The 17,805-nt window shown below is 42.0% G+C and overlaps 1 protein-coding gene across 2 annotated transcripts in view; it reads left to right on the plus strand.

The window, feature by feature from the left end:
- The first annotated feature begins 2,288 nt into the window (after positions 1 to 2,288).
- The window catches only part of tnrc18 (trinucleotide repeat containing 18), a 45,600-nt gene continuing 30,083 nt past the window's right edge, over positions 2,289 to 17,805 (plus strand). For both annotated transcript variants that reach the window (XM_085403443.1, XM_085403445.1), the window contains exons 1-2: positions 2,289 to 2,413; positions 4,135 to 4,484. In XM_085403443.1, the coding sequence (XP_085259569.1) occupies positions 4,271 to 4,484 (214 nt within the window). In that variant the 5' untranslated portion in view covers positions 2,289 to 2,413; positions 4,135 to 4,270. The remainder of the gene's footprint in view (positions 2,414 to 4,134; positions 4,485 to 17,805) is intronic.

The raw sequence follows: 17,805 nt of genomic DNA on the forward strand, positions 1-17,805 counted from the left end.
TAACCTAGAAATAAACAGATATGTCTCTGAACCTGGACACATTGTTCTGCACATTAGCTGCTTGTTGTGCTGTAGGTGGAGAGTGCAATGAGGAATGCTGAATTAGCCTTTATTGGGTTATTTGGCTGAACTGGAGGGTTTCATTACATAGAAATTCAGTGTGATGTTTGTATAAAAATAAGTCACCTTATTATTATCATTTTATTACAGTGAATAAACACACATTATGTTATGGATGTGGATTAAACCCGTGTGTAAAAAACTAAAAAAAAAAACCAAACAAACAAAAAACAGGCGTAAAATGCTGCAAGTAATAAGCTGTGCTCTTGATTATGCTGTTTGGTAAATTTGCTACGAATCATCCATACCCACCTCAAAGTGGGGATAACTCCCACGGAAGTCACGGTGTTATTGACAAGACAAACCCAACACAGTGAAGGTGAACCCTGCCTCTCGCTCGCAGGTTGAAAAGAGGGCAACAACAGGACACTAATTAGAAAGAATTGTCTGAATTCCCAGTCGGGAGCGATTTGGAGAACAAAGGACCGACTCGGTCCCCTCGGACAGTCCGGGACATGACTCTGATCTCCGCCTGGTAATTCCCTCCCCGAGTCCCGTCAGGGATGGCAGGCGCATCGTAGCAGCGAGGTCAGCGGGGTGAGATCCGCCGCTGAGCAGCCTGGTGTTTTTGCTCAGCTCGCTAGCGGTGTGGTGGTCCGATTGGACAAAAACAAAGAAGCCACCGAGCCGTGACCACCGGGAAAGTCGGGCACCGAGTGTCCCCACGAGCGGGTACATAACGTCCACGTCTGCTGTTCAGATGAGCCCTTGCTGCTCTCCTTCTTCTCCTTTGGCGATTCGGTCTGTTGAAGCGCTCGCTGTGCCCCTACACCGAAGGGTCGCCTTGAAACCGGCGCAGTGAGGAGGGAGGGGCTGGAGGAATGGAGGAAGGAGGGGGGCACGGGCAGTTTGAAACCGCCTCTAATTTTTTTAATCAACATTTTTGCAACTGTGTAAAGCGGGGCGGTGTACTTCAAAGGAAACTTATGGATAATAAAAACCCGCCAGGGTCCGACAGTGCTGTCCGCACGGAAGAACAGGGGGGGTCACATCGGGGATGAGGAAGGGGAGGCGTGTGTGTGTCTGTGCGTGGGGAGGGACTTTACACCAAAGGTCGATTGCCCCCACTCCCCCTTTATGAGTCTTAACACAATGGTACTAAATTAGTACGCCACTTTTTCTCCCCCTTTTAATGCAAATGTGTGTGTCCCTCCTCCTGTTCAGTCTGTAGAGATTATGCACAAGCAGACACCCCAGTCTTGTTTTCACCTACGGCCCGATTTGCATACCGAAAGCGGTGAATTCCAGTCGCAGCCCTTATGATGCCTTTATGCCCTTATGATACAAGTCCTCAGTGGGTCTTCAGGAGGTCTCTGACCAGTGAAATAGTGCTGTAGATCACAGCGCCCAGTCGATTGTAGACCACAGATATGGCCTATCGTGGCCCAATGATGCTGTCTTAAACAATGCTTTTGATGGCTCCCATATCGTCAGTTGCCAGGCCTAAACCATAAACTAGTCTGTGTTTCTGGCTTGTGACACGTTTCCCATTTCCACTCATGTGTTTTCACAAACCATATACCTGATCTACTGTTTCTAAAGCCCTAGCCCAAATGAAACGAATTAATTGCTATCGCGAGTTTTTATGCTCGAATTCTCGGTTTTGCTCCCCTTTGTAGCAAATAGTGGAGAGTGGGATTTTTCTGTGACTTAATTGGGCTTATTCGCTGCTTCCTGGTGAGAAAAAAAAGTAAACGTGAGTACCACACTACCTAAAAAAAAAACACAAAACGCCTCCAAACGCCTGGGATACTTGATTTTTTTTAGCGTCTATTATAATCAGCGTGGAAACTGGTGGGTTGGTGAGTAAGTGGGGGGCATCGCTTTGACCCCCTTCCTCTCTCTCTCTTTCTCGAGCACACATGGTGGGGGGAAAAAAGAGAAAACCCACTGCTTGTTTTGATCACTCGGTCTTGATGGAAGAGGGGACCTTGAAACTGCTCAACCTTTCCTCGCTCCATAATTGGTTTTATAGTGCTGGCGAGAGGCCACGGTGTGTGTTTTTTTAATACACTCGGGAGCTTTGATTGACATTCCTAACAGCCAATCAGAGAGGAGCAGTGTGCAAAGTCCTGGGTTGGATGGTGGTAAAGGAGGTGGGTGGGGCTTACAAAACAATGCTGTGTTTCATTGCTAGACGCGTCATGGGCTTTCTCTCTCCCCCCGAGTTATTCCCCAGTTTACCTTCGGACGAGCCTGTAATGGACTACTCCAGTTCTCCCAGCAACCTGGACGGATTTTAAGAAGCGCTGGCATTTTTTTAAGCCCCCTTCAAGACATTTTACCCTTTCAAGTAAGCGCTAGGCATGTTTCCCCCCGTCTTCTCTACGTACCATGGCCCTTTCTTAATAAAATAGTCGTATTTTTGTTGTTTTAAAAGCTATTTTGGTCCGCGAGTGCGATTTGAAAAGGGCGCGGAGGTTAGTGCACGCGACGTGTTGTTAATTTTTTTTTATCGGGATGTCGTCGGTGTGAAAAAGCAACTTTCGAGACGTTTCTTCCGACAGAGTTTTGCGTGGCTTTTAGTGGAACCGTGAAAAAGTTTGAAACGTGGCTGAAATGCCGAGCCTCCTGCGCTGCCGTGCCGCATGGGTCACACCGAGAGGGGGAAAAGCTTTCGGTCTAGCTTATCTTCTAATTTAACTGTCCTGAACTCATTTTATTAATAAGGAAAAAATACAGGTACTTTCTCTTTGGCTCCCGTGTTTCTCTAAAGTGGTATAAGGGCGTTATTGTAATTTCTAAGCGAGCCCTTCTTTTCAGAGCCCGCCCGCTTGGATATCACGAGTCATTGCTGTGATGTGTTTGTTTGCAGCCTTTGAAGGTGAACTCGGCTTTAGCCTTTTTCTTTTTAAGAAAAAATCATGACTAATAATGTGAGCCGTATTTAATTTGGGGGGCAATCTGTAAATAAATAAAAATAGTATATTGAAGCTACAAGCTACCGTGTTTATACCGTCTTGGATGCCGTTTGTAAAAGTCGCATTTGCTTGTTATTTTCCCCTAAACTTTTGTTCTGTATCTCTTTGGAATTTAAACATAACACCGATATCTGCGAGGTTTTAATAAAGAGCTGCTCTAAATTCATTTCAATCGACCTTATTTATCTCTTCTCTTCTTGTCCAGAATCAAGACGCATACTTTACTGGCTATTCGTCGGTTTATAGTCTGTGCTGTAAAACCCACTATTATGTGTTTAAACGAGTTCAAACTTGCAGCAAAGCGTCGATAAAGTGGATATCATTCTAGGTTTTTACACAGTGTTTGCGGCTTGGGTTCAGATTTCGCTCCTTGGGCAGCACCAACGTCCAGTTGCGAAGTAACCCGGACTAAATCTGCATGTGCAGGCAACAAAACACCGCTCACCCCGCTGATAAATGATGCATGCTTTTGCGAGCTTATTTATTTTTAACCCGTTCGAAATTTATATTTGATGCGCCTCTAGTATTTACTGTGTATTGGTTTACATTGCGACTCGGCCTGAGCCTAGATTGCAAGGTTTACGGATTAGGGGGGCTGTTAATCAAGTGAAGGAAAAAGGTGGGATAGTTTTCTAAAATCCGACGGGTTCTTGGTTTCCAGATCGGGATCGCGAGATGCTTTCACAGTCGGGGGAAGAGCAGCAGCCGCTGGCCGCTCCTCCTGCTCGTTTCCATGGGAAGCGGAGCGGCTGCCTGCTCGCTGTGCAGCGTGGGTGTAGTATCGCTCAGATGTCACATCATAATATTGTAGATAAGTTAAAATCGTATTAAAATCTTCATTTAGAGTACGACGGCAGTGCCTCACACGGTCTCATCGGCGATTAGCTGCTATTCGAGGTTTAGTTTTTGAAGTGCTTTTCCAAACTGCGTCATTGCACATATGGGCCGCCTGTTCGCTGGAAAGAAGAGAAATCCTAAAACTACCAGTTCCCAACAGTTTGCTCCGACATCGCAGTCTGTTGTAGATTATATGCCAAGCTCTTATTTTATTGTTTTTGTTTTCATTTATTTTAATTTTTCATGTATTTTATAGGTCAGAAGGATGGCTGAAAAGGAGCCCGAATCGCCTGGAAAATTAAAGACATTATTATAGCCAGAACTGGCTTTTTCGGAATAGAGGGCCTATTCGAACGGACTATTTCCTTTCACAACTTTCCCCGCTGTGGATAATGGATGGCAGAGATTTTGGTCCTCCCCGATCCGTCCACGTACCACCTTCGTTGTTGGCGGGGCTCGCGATGGACTCTCACTCCATCCGGCTCGGAGCAGCTGCTGCAGCCGGGAGGATCCCTCCCTCCTCCGGTCACTTGCTGGGGAGTCAGCCGCAGCCTCTCCACTCCGGAAAATTCTTGCCATCGGCCATTAACCTACATCCACACCACAGTAAGTGAGCCACGCTTCATTGCTCAGCTTGATTCTGTAATATGAGTGTCCCCCCACCCAAAAACAACAAGAAGATTAAATATTAACTTGAAATAAAAACTGCGCACGGTTTGTGGCTATCCGTGGCAGCCCGCGCGGTCACCGCCTGGATGTGCGGTGTGATGTGGGCAAAGACAGGCGGCTGTTATAAGGCTGTGACAAGTTTCAGATGTAACAGATCGTGTTCAGGATCCTCGGCCCCTGTAATGTGCAGCGCATTAGCGGAAAATTACTTGGCAGTTTCCGATACACATTTCTTCGGATTGAAAGGACAAACAGGGCTGCGGTGTAGATGTTCATGCAGTAGCTTGCAGGTCAGGGTGCAGCGGTCTAGGATTGCATGCGGACCATTACACTGTCATTGCTGCTCCAGGGCCGATGCAGTGTGTTTATCTGTGTTTGACACGGCGGGGTAGTAAAGTTTTCACCTTAAAGGTATCACAGACCCGTGCTCGACCCGTTTCTGAGCAATAGCTGGAGTGGTTGTGTATTTGGAGTAAAAGTCACTCAGCTGGAGCATTTGGCAAATGGCTGATGTTTTTTTCTTTCTTTTTTTCATGAATTTGTAGCAGTTCTGTTAAACAGCCCTTGTTCTGCTGCAAGTACACTGGAGAATCTGTGTAATGGAGAGAAACTGTGTGTACTGGAAGCAAACTGCTGGGGTATTACACAACCATTCTCCTACAAGTGAACGCCCATGTGTTTGTTTACATCGTGTGTGTCTGTGCATTATAAGCAGAATCATATATGCAGTATATGTCATTCCCTGTTGAGCTGATGATTTTTTTCCATTTACATTCAGTGCCTGCACAGTAATGTCTTGCGTTTTTTGTTGGCATAGAGAGCCTTGAAATAACAAGAAAAGGAGATAACATTGCATGTTTGCATATGGTTTTGTGGTCGGTCACAGAGGAAGTTGGAGTCATCTATGTTCAAACCATATGTTCTGTGTGTGTGTGTGTGTGTGTGTGGAAAGGGATGTCTGCTGTTTCTTTCGGGAAAATGGAAAGTCTGAGAAATGCTCTCACTGAGTTACTCTGAAGTCATGTAGCTGCAGACAGAGATACAATTACAGGTTTTCTGGTTTCTTTTAACCCCAAAGGTGATAATATTCCCTTTTAGATGTGTTCCCTTGTCCTTATCTGTGAGCGTGAGTTCATTGCAGTACTTAGGGTTCCAGTAAAGTGAGGGCAGGGGCTCCGATGAAGCGTTAATTTGACACCGTGGCAGAACCCACACATTCAACTCTCACACACAAACATGAAAAGGTGTCAGAGATGAAATCAGTGCACAGCAGGGAGTGTTGGCTTGATTGATGGGTGCATTGTGGCAAAGAAATGTACCAGGGCACAGTTTATTGAACCAATTTTGCGACTCCTGACAGTTGTGGGTATTACGACCTTAAATTTCTATCAGCATTTTATATATATATATATATATATATATATATATATATATATATATATATATATATATGAGGACAATATTTTTATTACCAGCTTACAAAACTAAAGGCATAACCCACTCACAACCCCACCTCTCTTCACACTACTGGAGATGTCAATTAATATATCTTGCAGATTAATAGTAATTAAAAGGATGCGTTCCATGTGTGTTTTGGGAAAGAGTTGTATGTGCGTAGGCTGTGATGGGATTCATGTAAACTCTGTTAGTAAACTGCATTGCTTAAAGAAATAAAGACTATACGAGGATTTGGAGGAAAGTGCTGTTTTTTTATATGTTTTGAAACAAAGTCGCCACACTAATTAAGATCGGCCACATCACAAATCTACCAGCCAGCCTGGGAAATTCCCAACACATCTAAGAGTATTTCTAAATCATGTTTCTTTTAGTTCACTGAAAGTAGCCTGTAGTTAGCCCGTGGGAATGAGGTGGGTTATCATGTGTTGTTAAATTCTCTGGAGGTGGAGCGGTTTGTCCGCTGCTTGGCAGACTGGTGGTTTGATTCCTGACTGTAAAGTCCACGTATCAAAGTGCCCTTGAGCTGAACTTTACATACCTCGTGTATATGCTAAAGCCACACATTTTTCACTGTCATGGTGGTATTGCAAAAATATATGCTTGTTGACAAAAACAGTGTCCCCCCCCACCCCTATGTCCTAAATACCATGGAATATTTTCCCTTTGGAGTTAATCGACGTGTGGTTTTTACTAGTTTTTACTCTTCCCAAATACCATTCTGGCTCATTCTTTCCCGGTTATGACGGTTAACTAAAACTAAGTGTGAAAAAACATTAAAGTTAAGTGAAATAAAAGCGGGAAGTAGACAAATTAAAGCAATTTTCTTTGGTTTTGGTTTTAGTTTGGTCAGATTTGTCAACACAAGGAGCCTGTGTTTGTGTCAGGCGACTGTGTGTGAAGTTTTTGCTGTGTGTTGTTTTTCTTTGAGATTCTTAAAGAATGCCACTCATATCGTAACAGAAACTAATAATAGCTAAACTAAAACAAGAAATTTCTGCTCTATAGAAACTGAAGTGAAATGAGCAAACTTTCCCAGGAAACTAAGTGAAACGCAGCTCAACTGAGAGGAAAATTGTTTAACAGTAATAACTTTAGTTAGGATGACGTGACGCCCCTGCATCTCCCCTCCCGTGGCTCAGAAACGAGCCGAAAACTGCTTGTGTGCAGACAGGTTTGTAAACTTGACGTTTAGCCAGAGGGGTTGTGGGACGGGGTGTGGTTGTGTTGTTGTGAAGCAGAATTGACCCAGCTGCTGTCCCAGCCCAGATTGGCAGTTGAAAGGCTCCTTTTAAAACAGGATACATTTTACCCCGACCTTCCAAAACTGTGTGACTCATCTCCCCTGTTGCACACTCTCACAGCCTCTGCCCACCACAGTGCGACACAGGTCATTTAGCTTTATGGCACTCCTCCATATCAAATCCCCACACATTACATTTAACCAACCCCGAATGAGATTGCAGTCCTGTGCTTGTAATAACACTATACAACCCTATTACATAATAATTACCCAGTAATTGTGAATGTTCATAATGTTCCTCTTTAATTTCAATAAACCACATGAATCCAGTTCTCAAGGACCCGCTGTGCAGTCAGAGGAGCCAGGGTCGCCCTGCTACTGTTTCTGTTTACACATGTTTCAAGGAATTCAAAGCTTTTTTTTGCACAGTTGTTTCTGGCTGAGCTCTTGATAGCAGGGTTGACTGTTTATAGCTGCCAGTGCAGCCTTATTTCCCAGGAGTCTGCCTTATTAGTTTTTGTTTAGTTCAGTTTTAATAGGGTTTCCACCTGACTTAATAGAGTAGAGTGTCCTCCCTTATTTTAAGCTGCCAAATGTGGAAGGCAGCTTAACACTTAGTTTGCAATGCATTGTGAAACTGCAAATAGTTTGACATTTGTGCTGCTGGTGCAGCAAAAAGGGCATCTGTAAAGACATAATTTTCCATCAGCCAATCCTTTCTATGCAGCAGCTCCTCTATCAGCCCGCTATTCACCCAGGTTGTATCTAAACAAGATCAGCTTCAGTCACTGTTTATAGATGTAAAATGGCTGTAAAAGGTCCGCAGTCTGCTGGAGGTCTGCCGGTGCCTCCATCACATGATTGAAGCCATCTGTCCTCTCCTTCTACGTCCCTCACTTTTGTGCCTGAGTGCTGCAGAGGCAGGACCTGCTGAAATGTAACTGCACTGAGGAGACAAGCACACCCATACCTTTTATTTCTGCAAACTGTAAAAAGGTTCTAGTGGATGTCATAGGAGAGGTTTAAAGGTAATTTCACTTTGCTTTTAACTAATTACCATCTTACACGTTTGAGATATATTTAGCACACTTGAAAGAATGAACTTGTATCACCAGTAAAACTAAAACTTCCTTTATCTGCTGTAGTTTTGTCGTTATTTCACTAGACGGCAAATCCAGCTTGTTACCTAAGTTATGTGCCCAAGCCTTCCACTTTTGGCCTTGTGGGTAACCTGTGTGTTAGATGGGGCCAACGGGCTTTTGTTGTGGGCACTCTCAGGTGTGTGAGAGAGAAAGAAGTAACGTTGCTGACACGTAGCCACAGCTCATGTTAAGTATGTGCCAAGAAATGGTAGAATACGGCATACTGTATCACTTGATCTTTATTGTTGTTGTTCAGTGTTGTTTTTTTTGCAACTTTGTATGCACTCTACATGGAGCTCGGCGCTAGTTTTACTTGCCAGTGTCACTTCTTCATGACTTTTGTGCTGTTGCTTATGAAATCATCAAGGCTGAACAGAAGTTCACTCATTTGCAGAAGTAGAACTTGCAGAACTTGTAGAAGAAGAAACTGCAAGGGGAAATGACATACAGGGAAGAAAAAGCAAATGAGACAGTTAATGATTACACGGACACATTATTAAGATTAAAGGGGGATAATGCACAGAGACAGACTATTATGCAATGAATAAAAATGTAATTAGTGGTTTTTGCCTTATTTGGTGTACTCATGCCTGCTGTGTTGTGCTTATTTATTTCTGGGACTGATCGGGTTAATATAATGCAACGCAATGTGTCCAGAAAGACCAAACCTTGAGTTTAACAGTTCGTACAGTCTCTCCTCTTTACTCTTCACTCTGCACAGCAAAGGTTAATTACCAGCTACCGGTAAAGACACTGTGCTTAGCAGCAGAGGTTTCCGTCCACTGCAGGGCTGCAGAGGTAGACTCAGAAATCTATTGCCCTGCAGAATTTGAAGCTGCTGTCACACCTCAAACACAAACACTGTTTACAAGATTGGCAGCTCGTTCCTGCTGCTGGCTGTGATCAACCAGCTCTCCTTTTTTTTCTTTCTTGTCATTGTTCATATTCTTTCTATTGTATCACCTGTCATGCCTTTTTTGCATTCATTAAGCTTAAGGTGGATCACCTCTGCACGTGAGCAAAAACCCAGGCTGCACATTCAGTGGTGTGTATCAGGAACTCAGTTATGCAGTTAGTGGTTGAAGTGAAATGTAAACTATTTTTTCTTTCTTTCTTCCTTTTTTAGTGTCACTTTTGGTCCCAAGTTCTTATGTTCCCACAGTAGTACTCAGAGATCACTTGGTGGTCTAACACACTGTGGCATCAGACTTTTTCACTGGATTTTGAGCATTTAACTTCTGTTTTCCTCCTAACAAATAGAACAAAAGTCACAGCAGCTCGTCCCCCATCCTTTCCCACATTTTTAACAAAACCAGATGTAGGTTAATATGCTGTGTTGTGATATTTGCTAGCGAATGTCACAAATGCTTGTTTAATGAGATGAAACTGTATTGCTCATTTCGTGAGACTTGAGGTAAAACAGCATTACTTTTCACTTTTAACTGCCTTCGGTACACATATTTCAGCCTCCCCCATTCGGAGAAAGGCCAATAGCTGTTGACACAAACAGCCTGAGATGAATGGAAAAGGAGAACTAAATGAGTGGAAATCGGCATTTTATTTTCAGAGGATAAGAGCTGAGGTTTTGCTGGTTGTGTGTGTGTATTTGAGTGTCTGTGTAGATGAGAGGACTGAAGTCTGGTGTATAAGAATGGGAGCATGTGATTGTGCTTAGTACAGTTGGGGCTGGGGCTTCCCCCTGAGACTCTGCAGAGAGAAGAGATTTATACTGACCACAACACATTCATACACGGTTAGATAAATGTGCTCGCCCTTCAGTTGTTCTGTCTCTTTCAGTCTCGCACACACTCACAGGGCACACGAGTGGAAGGCTAATAATTCATGCGGCTTGCAGGGGCAGGCCAGGGATGTCTTGGCTGATACCAATTTGTCTTCCGCGCCGCTTGGCTAGTGTGTCTGTTTGCACTTAAATTAATGTGGTGTGTGTGTGTGTGTGTGTGTGTGTGTGTGTGTGTGTGTGTGTGTGTGTGTGTGTGTGTGTGTGTGTGTGTGTGTGTGTGTGTGTGTGTGTATAAATATATATTCAAGACACACACACCTAAGTATGTGTGAGAAGATGTGGCTCAGACACATCCCCCTCTCAGATTAATTGAATCCTTCAGGAGAGAAAACGGGCTCCTTAAGAGAAAGCACAAGGCTCTGCTGCCCTGCTACAATAAACCTGTCAGTGGCAGAAAAAACGACACACATATACAGCACTCACACACAGCTGTCAAACATGAGAGTGATAGGTAGGCGTGTGTGTGTGTGTGTGTGTGTGTGTGTGTGCGCGCGTACAAGCGCGTACAAGCGTGCTGTGGCATGTTGAAATACCTAAAACATTAGCTAAGTCGTTCTCTGTGCCAGATCCCTCCCTTTAACACAAACAACAGCCTCCAGCACACAAAGGTCACACACTGTGCTGTGTCTGTCTGTTTGGCTGCGTGTTGAGTCTCTACGTGTCCCATTACATAAGCCTGATAATATTCTTCCCAAGGCACTTAGGTAAAAGCTCAAAATGTGTAACAACACGAAGGAGATGCACACAGCAATTTTGACACGTGAATAGTCAGTTCTAGCTGATTGTTAGTTATGTGGAATATGTTTTAACCAGTGGAGACGCCCATACCTGCAGCATGTTTCATGGTTTGGCTTACATATGCTATTAAAGCTGAGCTAAACCTTTTTATTATTGTATTATTTAGTGTTACTAGTGGTTGTTCCTATTAAACAATCAGTATATGTACTTTTCTGTGATGTCAGTGAGAGATGTTTATGCTCATCTCAAGCACCTGCCTACCGTTTGAATCCTCTGTAAAGGGCAGCCAGTCATACACACAACTATCTTAATATGAAAGGGGCTAAACTGGCTTAATCTATAGAGGAGTTCTTAATTTAGGGGCTCAGTGTAACATAAATAAGGATCATTTTTGAAATGTGACTCATGCCAAGCCACTCTAGTAGAGTGCAAAGATAAAAATATGGAGCTGGAAATCAGCCCTTGAGTTTGCAGTCATCCTTAGATTGACTTAAAGGTACTTGACTGTGCATTAAATGAGAGAGTGTTTCTAAAAATCGGGTTGTTTCCTGTCACTACATATGTGGTTTTGTGATTACACCACTTTGTAGTTTCTGACTCTTTGGTCTGCAGCTGTGAATACAGCTTTGTGGTGTTGCATGATCTTAAACGCATATGTGTGTTTCTGTGCACACACTACCATCCTTGCCATTTCGTCTGCCTGTCTGTGACACATGTTGGACTCACGTTTGCCGATTTTCGAGGTGTGCGTCAAAGTAACACCTGCCATCGTCACAGGAGATTTGAGTGCAACTGCGTGGGACGGTGTGGATGTTGGTGTACTCGATTAATGTTTGCTCAAAGTTTGGTTTTGGTTTTGTTTTTTGTAAATTTGAGCAACATGGATTAAAACATCAACTTTTTTTTAAAAGAAATTGTTTAATCTGGGAGAGTTAATCATCCTGTGTGTGGTTTCAATTGAGATGGCTCAGTCCCACTGGTCTCCCTCTGGTGTTGTGCATACTGGTGACCTTTCACAACTTTGTAATGTCCTTTAACTACTTCCTACTACTGCTATATATATACACTATGTACAACTATATATCCCAAATCGTCATTTTATTCAGCAGGTTTCTGCTTGTTTTAATAGCTTCATATTGTTCCCAACCTTTTCTTAACCCATGAGTGCTAAAATCTAAATTCTTATTATTCATACTGTATTGAATGTACTTTTTAGTGCTAAATAATGCAAAAGTAATCTGCCTTTAATGTCTGATTAAAAGCCATAAACTGGGGTTAAAACCTCAGTAAATAAAGAAAATGTGAACTACAATTTACAATTCACCAAATACAACTGTGCCTTTTTTTTTTTTTTTTTTTTTTTTTTTTTTTTTTTGGCATAATGTGGTTTTAAAGTCATTATAAACTAAAATTTAATTCCAACCTATTAAATAAATAATGGAAGTGGAATTGGTCAGTGAATGATGTGTTTTACAACCAAGAACTGCAACAAATCCATTTAATCTATTATCTATTGTTCACAGAGTCCAGATGGCAGCTCAGTTTGGGTCTCCATCTGATTTGACATTTCAGAGCTCATGTAATGTAATTTTCCCTTCATTTTTCTTCCGCTTAGAGATTTTCCTTTAAAAAGAAAAAAAATTACGAGTCTCCATTCTTTTGTTGTGCGTACCACCTCCCACCATTTCCTCCCACTTACTTTTTAAGTTGCCATTAATAATATTTTTTTAATCAAATGTCTGTCTCTTTGGGGTTGCTCATCTGGTACTCACATCCAGTACACCAGAGACACATTAGCCCTCACTGCACACTGCCTGTTTCTTTAAAGTTTCATAAAGACAAAAGGCCCCCAAAATAAAACATAGTGAGATTACGGGTGTTTATCACTATAACACTTTAGAGAAATCACGACAGTACTGTGCAGCTCATCTTGTTTCCTAAAATTTGTTGTAGCACAGGAGTTATTTTCAGATGTGAAATTTTAGCCCAGAATAAATGCATGATCTAAGATAAATAATTAACATTCTGTCTTTCTTTCTTCTTCTTCTTCTGCTGTGTGGTAAACAAACTACTCCAACCCTTCCCTGCATGTGTATTCAGAGTATCATCAGATGGAAGGAGAGCTTGAGCAGAGGAAGCAGCTGTGCAAGTGATTCTGTTTGTTTAAAAATGAATTTCTTTTTGCAAACTTATTTCATTTTTCTTTATTCAATCAAACGACAAAGAGAGAAACCAGTCAGATGCCACCTTGTTGCAGTTCGGTTTGCCAAACCGAGAGCTGACGTGTCAGAACTCGAACTTGACATTTTTAATTAAAGTTGAGAAACGGTTTGTATTCAGCTCAGCTGCGCAAACAACACAAACAAAACCTGTTTCCTGTAAACGGCTCCCAGCAGAGGAGAACCAGACATCTCCATTTTGAAATAATTAACACACTTTAAACCGCATGGCTGAATGAATTCAGGGACGCACATGCAAATTCCCGCACATCCCTTGCCTGTGTGTGAGTGTGAATGAGGGTTTCTTACAGTTGGGTTTAATGGTTACCAGTGTGTCAGTTAACTTTGGGATGTATAGCACTGCAGAGTTTTACTGTTTCAGTGTTTTTCTTGCAGGGAATAAAAACCAGAGATCAATAGAGATCTCCCCCAGCTAACCCTGCTCTGAGTGCCACTGATGGATAACAGATAGTGTGTGTGTGTGTGTGTGTGTGTCTCAGGCTTTTATACCAGAGATTTTCTTTCATTTCGTCTTTTTTCCTTTTGCACATTTTCCAGTATTGTTAAATTTTGTGTGTGTGTTTCAGAGAATTTGGATCAATTTGTGATCAACACTGACTTGTTAGTTTCTCTGATTTTTATTTTATATTTTTTCTTTGGATGTGTGCGCCTTTGTGCCAGATTTGCAGTGAGTCTGACAGAATTGATCTCCTTCCTATCTCTGATATCAAGATATATTTCTTATACTGATCTGAAAATGGAGGCTCAGAAACGCGTTGGGAGTCAGAGAGCGTGTTTCTTGGCAACTCGTTTCTCCCAATATGGCAAACTAACTGTCTTGTGAACTGAGAGCCAAATGCTGTGTGTGGTGTGTGGTGTGTGGTGGTGGTGGTGGTGGGGGGTGGAGTTGTGAAGGGAGAGAGGAAGGAAAAGGTTAAAAGAGGGAGAGGGTGAGAGAGAGACGAAGCTAATGAAAGAGTAATTCCAAAACATTTAAGGAAACATTTCCCTCTCAGCTACCATTTGGATGTTGTTTCTGGAACAAGGACTGCAAATGTTTTTCCTCTTTCGACCCCTCCCACTTTTTCCTGCTTTTGACTGTTCAGGAGGGGCAAAGGGACTTTGGGATTGTATTTTTTTTCCCTGCTCACTGGCACAAAGCAAAACTGTAGACTGTGTGTACATGTGTGCGTGTGTACTCAGACACATGGAATAAATGGCCTGTAGGCGGCTACAATGCCGAGATTGATCCATACGCCAGTGAGGCATCTGTGCCTCTTGACGTGTCTGTGTATGTGTATTAGAGAGACCCTGGTGTTTGGCCTGAAGAAATGGAAACTGCTGACATCCTACCAGGACTTCAACAACCTTGACAGGTGGTGGTGGTGGTTGGAAATGTAGTGTGTGTGTGTGTGTGTGTGTGTGTTCATCGAGGGTGCATCTATGTTTTGCACGTCTTACACATGAGGTAATGATTAAAAAGTGGCTTAAAGGTGAGGATAATTTGTTAAAACAACATGGCTGCCACCTAGTGCGACACACATGGACACTCGCCGATGTGTTTAAAAGTGGCAGTAATTTAAAAAAAAAAAAAATAGTGAAAGTGCTAGAAACAATTCGGGCTTTGTGTCAAGAGTTGAACTAATGCCAAATAATTTCATCGAAACAGTGCGGTTATTCCTAAAAAGTAGGAACTGTAAAATGTCCAAGTCAGGAAATGTTGCAAAATATGCTTTATGTTCGTAGATGAGCAACTTTGCCTTTTTTTGATTTACAGTGGTGAATTTAGCAACAGCATTTCAGCTCACCTTTTATGTAAAGTGATTGCAGGAAACATTGCAGCTAACAGTTGTTGTTGTTGTTGTTGTTTGTTTGTTTTTAAATACTGTATCAAACCTTCATTGTGTTACTGCTGATGTAGACCGAGCTTCCTCTTTATATATAAACCGGTCGCAGAGCACTGACTGTGACAATTCATCCAATTTGAGTTTACAAAACAAGACGTGGTCCTTTTTTTATTTTTGTTGTTTTTGTTTTGTTTTATTCTAGCAGATCAGTTTTGAAGTTTGTAGAGGATGAATGGAAGCACCACTGTTTTAGTCAGCTGAAGGACAAAATCGCACTACTATCTTTGAAAACAACATGATCAAGATAAAATGACGCCGCTGGTTTCCATTCCAGGGATTCTCTTTTTTGTCATAAATCAAGGACACACCTTTCCAAGAAAGCAGTGACTTCCCCTCCTTAAAAGCCAAACTCATCCCTTTCTTAAACCGCGGTTTATGATTATTAAGACCTATTTTAAATTGTAAATTATGTTTGATTACATAATTTGTGCTGTTTCCAAAGTCGATGAATAATCATGTTTTAATAATGTTAGTGTTGACCCCAAAATTGGATTTATGCATTTGGTCATAATTGAGTAAAGCATTATTTACAGCATTTCAGGCCCCTTCTGTTCATGACTTGCTGAATAAAGGCTGTGTTGTTTGAGGGCTTGGCTCCACTTTACACACATGCAGCAGTTGCTCCTCTATTAGTATTTCATAAAAAAGTTGGTGGCATGTTTGCTGTAGTGTTAAACTGCAGTTGCCTTTACCATCAGTTACCATGGGGAGAGCAGGGCTTTAATCGTGAACATCACAACTTCAAGGAAAGAAAGCGCACACCTAAAATATTGTGAATTATAAACACAGTTGAAAGCAGAAGGGAAGTGAGGTTTGTGTTGTTGTTTAATATTGACATCAGTGCATAGATGATACTGCAAAACTGCACAGATGGAAAATTGTGCCATTTTCTGGGTAAAACCTCATTGCTGCTTTTCAGAGTTAACGTGTGTGTATGTGTGGGTGGGTTTGGTGTGCATGTGTGAATTTGTAAATGCAGGTCTACGGCAGTCTTTGTGTGTGTGTGTGTGTGTGTGTGTGTGTGTGTGTGTGTACAGCTTGTGCAGTGTTTTTGAATCAAAAGCGCATTCACTGCAAACCCACACATAACTGTTTGCACATGTTGGTGATCATACGGCAAAGAGGTGCAGGGACTCTAAGCACACGTGCACACACACGTTTAAATGCGAGCGTTAATAAAAACTGTGTCTAATAAGGCAGAGTGTGGAAGAATCCACCTACACAGTGTTATCACAGTGAGAGAATAAAGGCACAGTGCATTACTTCTGTATGTATTGTGTTTGCATGCACGCCTTTGCGATAGATTGGAAAGCTGCATTTGGTATTGATTTAAAATGGTGTGTGTGTGTGTGTGTGTGTGTGGCTGCTGACGGACTGCAGTTTTAATGTACTGATTTAGATGCAGGGGAAACTCGGCAAGCACAGCATGTCTCTTGGATTCCCACAGGACTAATACAGAAACACACACGTTCATTCCCTCCCCCCTCCTGCCCGTATACAGGCAGCACCCTTTCCCCTACACACATGGTTAGTTTTATCAGGGTAATGGCCGTGGAGTGTGTTCAGTAATGGTTCAGGAGGGGGGGGGATCTGGGGGTCCTCGGCTAAACATGAAACCTTTTCCAGCTCTTCAGAAGGTTGCGCTTGGAAGAAGCTGTAATGGTTCAAAGTTTGCCGGTGGACAGATTGCACATGTGATGAGGGTGGAGTCTAATAAAAACGATCGATAACCGTATCGTGTTAAGATATTAAGTGATTTACGGGGATTCGCGCTCTCCATGGAACTGGATGCAGTGGTGTGTAGTGGTTGAATATTACTTATATTGAGGTTTTATTAATAACACCTTTATAAATGTATGGGGAAAACTAAACATAAACTGTTATATATTATATTATGCAGCAGGCATTTTTCTGATAAACGCTCCTGTGACCTCTTGATTTATGTCAGAGTCTAATGCACAGTGGCCAGTGCAGGAATAATCTGGTCAGCTAAAAAGTCATCTTCAGCTATTTTTATTATGTTATGTCTCATAGTGAAGCGAAGATTTAAAAAAACAAAAAAGGTACACATTATCAGTTTGATTCTTTCCAACATTAGATTTTGCTGCCTTATCTTTGTAAAGTGAAGCGCTTTCAGTTTTGTGATGACACAAAATGTGACTTGTTACCAGGAACGGTACATCGGGTGCAAAGCTACAGCAAATTTAAAAGAAAATACGTCAAGAAAAACTGAATATGTGCGCTTTTTTTTTCTTCTTCTATATTTGTGTTTCTGAAAACACATTTCAGGTTTCAGTAATCGTCAGCATATTTCTAAAAAATATTTCACTGTTGTTATGTGTTACTACCCTTTTTTTTTTTTAAAATATTTATAGCATTGTGTAATCAAGCTAACTGTTCATTTCCATGAATCGTTGTTGTGATTAACAGGTTGAGCTCAAGCTGTAACAAACATTTAATGTGTTGGGTATTTTTGCAGTGTGTGTGTAATTTATATTACATATACATCTTTGGCCTAATGCTGAAATACATTTGCTTTTAATTATATTTTTTAAATAATGGAAAACATTTTGTCTGTGAGTTGTTTATAAGGTTGAGTACATTTTTACTTGGTCAGATTTGTCTCATAAAAGCTGTCAGCATGTAATCCAGAGCTCTATCTGACAGACAGTTGAGTTTGAGGTAAATCCCTGTCCCACCCTGAACAGAGACGCACTCCTCCTCGTGCCCCACATGGCTGCATTCCTCTTGTG

This window comes from Rhamphochromis longiceps, linkage group LG4 (genome assembly GCF_057381845.1).
Source record: "Rhamphochromis longiceps isolate RC_006_pf linkage group LG4, R_longiceps_female_GT1.1, whole genome shotgun sequence".
In the NCBI taxonomy this organism is placed as follows: domain Eukaryota; kingdom Metazoa; phylum Chordata; class Actinopteri; order Cichliformes; family Cichlidae; genus Rhamphochromis; species Rhamphochromis longiceps.